The sequence below is a fragment of the Macrobrachium nipponense genome, chromosome 4, assembly GCF_015104395.2.
Source record: "Macrobrachium nipponense isolate FS-2020 chromosome 4, ASM1510439v2, whole genome shotgun sequence".
Lineage (NCBI taxonomy): Eukaryota > Metazoa > Arthropoda > Malacostraca > Decapoda > Palaemonidae > Macrobrachium > Macrobrachium nipponense.
This window is the reverse complement of record NC_061100.1, coordinates 44977051-44981613: the sequence shown is the minus strand read 5'-3', so window position 1 is coordinate 44981613 and position 4563 is coordinate 44977051. Positions and strand designations below refer to the sequence as shown.

General features: G+C 57.3%; 1 protein-coding gene across 1 annotated transcript; it reads left to right on the top strand.

Annotated features, from left to right (window-relative positions):
• The first annotated feature begins 3240 nt into the window (after window positions 1-3240).
• Window positions 3241-4260, top strand: LOC135211348 (collagen, type I, alpha 1b-like). The gene has a single exon (XM_064244663.1). It carries the CDS (start codon window positions 3241-3243, stop codon window positions 4258-4260), a length of 1020 nt encoding a protein of 339 aa, XP_064100733.1.
• Window positions 4261-4563: the final 303 nt, after the last annotated feature.

Here is a 4563-nt window from a genome sequence, read left to right as displayed (position 1 = left end):
ACGACCGATTCGAGTCTTTCACAATCCCCTCCTTATTGGATTTCACTGACAACGATACGGATGAGATGCTGCTTTGTCCGGTGAGGGCGATACGGCACTATCTGAAGAGAACTCGACACTTCAGGCCTGAGTGTCGCCGACTCTTCGTTAGCACCGGGGTTACCAAGAAAGAAGTATCCAAGAACACACTTTCTTTCTGGCTACGTGAAGTGATCAGGAGGGCATACAAGACTGATGGTAGTGACGACACCCGTCCCCCTCGTCCGAGAGCTCACAAAGTCAGAGGTATTGCCCCGTCAATGGCGTTCCGAAGAACTTCTCCGTGGCGCAGGTCCTGAAGGCAGGGGTCTGGTCCAACCAGACCACCTTTTCCTCCTTCTACCTTCGGGATATTGCCCACAAGTCCTTGGATACCTTTTCCTTGGGACCTGTGGTGGCTGCTCAACACGTTGTGTAAGCTTATCCAGCACCCTAGCAGGCAGAACAGCATCGATTCCTTGGTGCGATTGAAGGAATGAATGAGGTGAATGAGAGTGTGACTGGCTTCTCTTTCCCCATCTTTCTCTCCCTCTACCTGTGGGCAGAGGGTCTCGGTCGTCACCTGCTGGAAGAGGAAGAGATGCATGGTAAGCGTAACCCGACAGAGCACCAGTCATTCCTTTCATTAGGAATAGGTGTAAATATCCTCCACTTCCTCCTACAAGGTGGGGGGGGGGGGGGGTAAGGGGGGGGGGGGGGGAAGTGGATGCCAACAAGAGACAAACCCATAACTTTATATTGGCTCTTGCAACAGCGACAAAAGTTCTTGTTTGCTAGTACTAAGAGATACGCTTGCCTCTCTCTTAATGCTTGGGTCCAGAGGTCTGACCATTGATCCTGCGGTACACACCCCGATCTATTGGGCAGAGGCTAGGATCCCTCCCTCTGCTCTTACGACCAGGGAGGATATCCAAGGTTGGACGAACACCAATCTGTTCTTTAAGACTCAGGTCATCCCACCAATCAGTGAGTCTTCCTAGTGTAAAGGACCGTTGGTTTGTATATCGTGTCGGAACAAATGGCAATTTGTAGAAAATTGCATTTTTCCTAACTATACAAACCTGAGGTCCTTTACACATAGTCCCACTCATGCCACCCTCACTCTGCATTTCCTGGGCCTAAAGCAAAAGCGATTCCTCGCCTCCCAGTCGCGCTGCGCTCGCACTGGCGGACAAGCAAGCTAGCTAACTACGTTTTACCCCTTGTTCGAAGCTTACGACCGTTCCAGCTGCCGCTTAAGCAATCTTCCTAGTGTAAAGGACCTCAGGTTTGAAATAGTTAGAAAAAATGCAATTTTCGACAAGAAGAAGAAGAAAAAACGCTACCTGGTCACGGTTTTGTGATCCCGAAAAAACAAAAACTCATCATTACATTCGTAGCCCATTCTCTCCTCTCTCTCTCTCTCTCTCTCGTCTCTCTCTCTCTCTCTCGCTCTCTTAGTACTGTTGCAAACATCATGGTATTAGTACGCCCACCCCGTACACAACGCAAACAACGTGCGCACACAACGTAAGCTTGCGTAAAGGCTATCATTATTGCCATGAGTGGGTCTCAATAGTCCCCTTTCAGGTGTGCGCATTCCTGCTTCAGTATACTTTTGATTCATTCATGTCCTTTGGGCGTTCCTAGTGCGTAGACAGCATGTCTAAAAAGGTGATCTGACCTTGGGGGCATTTTATATATATAATATATATATATATATATATATATATATATATATATATATATATAAATATATATATATATATATAATATATATATATATATAATATATAATATATATATATATATATATATATATATATATATATATATATATATATATATATATATATATATATATATATATATATATATATAAATATATATATATATATATATATATGGATTGACAAAATGAATAATATTAATATAAACCTCAATTGAAGCATTATACACTAAGCTCGGTAGTACACACATTAGATTCTCTATTTTTCTGTTTTTCTACGCAGAAATACGGTCTCTTTCTCTCTCTCTCTCTCTCTCTCTCAACTTATTGAATGCAAAGCCTTAAACCTAAATGAAGGAACAAATGAAGGATTATGGACCTTTGGGCCAAGAAGAAAGAAAGAAAGAAGAAAATAAGAAAGAATGAAAGAAAAAGAGAGAGAGAGAGAGAGAGAGAGAGAGAGAGAGAAAGGGTCCATGGACGGGCGGGCAGGCGTCTGCCACTGGTGGTCCCGGGACGGGTGGGCCGGGCCCGACCGATGGGTCCTAGGGACGGGCGGGCAGGCGTCCGCCATTCATGGTCCTGGACGGACGGGCCGGGCCTGCCGCAGGTTCCCGGACGGGCAGGCAGGGGTGTCCGCCACTGGGTGGTCCCAGGACGGCTTTTTTGGGCCGGGCCCGCCACGGTCCCGGGACGGGCGGGCAGGCTTCCGGCCACTGGTCCCCGGGACCGGTAGCCTAAGCCTCCGCTGGGTCCCGGGATGGGCGGGCAGGCATCCGCCACTGGTCCGGGATTGCATGCCGCCCGCCCGCGGGTCCCGGGGCAGGTGTCCGCTACGGGTCCCGGGACGGGCGTGGGCAGGCATCCACCACTGGTCCCGGGACGGGCGGACCGGCCTGCCACGGGTCTCGGGACGGGCGGTGCAGGCATCCGCCACTGGTCCCGGGATGTGCGGGGTGGGCCGGGCCCGGGATGGGCGGGCAGGCGTCCTGCCACTGGTCCCGGGTATGGGAATGGGGGGCTTGGTCCCACTGTCACACGAGGGTTCTGGGACGGTTGGTGGGCAGGCATCCGCACCCACTGGTCCCGGGGTGGGGGCGGTGGGTGGGCAAAGGCGTCCTCCCCGCCCAAGGGGTCTGGGCGGGACGGGTGGGGGCCGGACCAGCTTGCAGGGTCCCGGGACGGACCGGGCAGGCGTCCGCCAATGTTCCCGGATGGGCGGCCGGGCCCGCCACGGGTCCCGGGACAGGGCGGGCAGGCGTCCGCCACTGGTCCCGGACGGGCAGGTCCTCGCCCGCCTCGGGTCCTGGGGTGGATGGGCAGGCGTCCGCCACCCGGGCCCCGGGACGGGCGGGCAGGCATTAGCCACTGGTCCCGGGACGGGCGGGCCGGGCTCGCCGTGGGTCCCGGGACAGGCTGGCAGGCGTCCGCCACGGGTCCCGGGACGGGCGGGCGAGGCGTCCGCCACTGGTCCCGGGACGGGCGGGCAGGCTATGCTCAAAGGGCCCGGATCAGCCACTGGTCCGGGACGGGTGGGCCGGGCCCGCCACGGGGTCCCAGGACAGGCGGGCAGGCGTCTGCCTCGGGTCCGGGCCGGGCGGGGGGCCGTGCCTGCCGCGGGTCCCAGACGGGTGGGCATGGCGTCCCGCAACGCGTCCCGGGACGGGCGCGCCGGGCCTGCCGCGGGTCCCGGACAGGCGGGCGGTGTCCAACATGGGCTTGGGACGGGAGGGCCCGGGTCCGCCATGGGTACCGGGATGGACGGATGGTGCCTGCCACTTGTCACGGGACTGGCGGGCCAGGCCCGCCTCGGGTCCCCGGACGGGCAGCGGTGTCCGCGACATGTCCCAGGACAGGCGGGCCGTACCCGCCACGGGTCACGGGATGGGCGAGCGTGTCCTCCACGTGTCCCGGGACCGGCGGGTCAGGCCTGCCTCTGGTCCTGGGATGGGCAGGGCAGTGTCCGCCACATGTCATGGGACAGGTGGGCCGGTGCCCGCCACGTTTCTTGGGACTGGCAGGCTGGGCGGGCAGTGTTTACCACGCGTCCCGGGATGGGTGTACGGTATCTGCCACGTATCCCCGGACAGGAGGGCAGTGTCCGCCACGCATCCCGGGATGGGCGAGTCGTGCCCACCACGGATCCTGGGACGGCGGGGCAGCGTCTGCCACGGTTCCCGGGAGGGCTTGCAGGGGTCCACTACGCATCCCAGGACGGGCGGGACGGGCCCGCCGCGGGTCTATGGACTGCCGGACAGGGGTCCGCCACACGGTCTGGCACGGGCAGGCAGGCGTCTGCTGCGGTTACCGGAATGGGTGGGCGGTGTCCACCACGTGTCCCAGGATGGGCTGGCCGGGCCCACCGTAGGTCCATGGACGGGCGGGCGGTGTCCACCACGTGTCCTGGGACGGGCTGGCTGGTGCCCGCCAAGTGTCTTGGGACAGGCGGGCTATGCCCGTCGCGGGTCCTGGGATGGCCGGGCGGTGCCCACCACATGTCTCGTGATGCTTAGGCCAGACCCGCAGTGGGTCCCGGGACTGGCGGCTACATGTCCCGGTACGGGCGTGCTGTTTACGTGTCTCTCTCTCTCTCTCTCGTAGTAGCCATCTTGCTTGGTGAGACGTTCCCGCGTGAAATCAGATTAATCAACAGATATCACAAGTTTAACATACGACTAGAATTTGAGAAATATCTAGAAGTGTTCGTTGAACTATCGGTGATAAGATTAGTGTGAAAATAGTAGGATAAAGCGTCCTCTAAGTTAGTTAATACTGTAAATCAGAACAAGATGGCAGTAAGTTCCAACTGTGGAAGA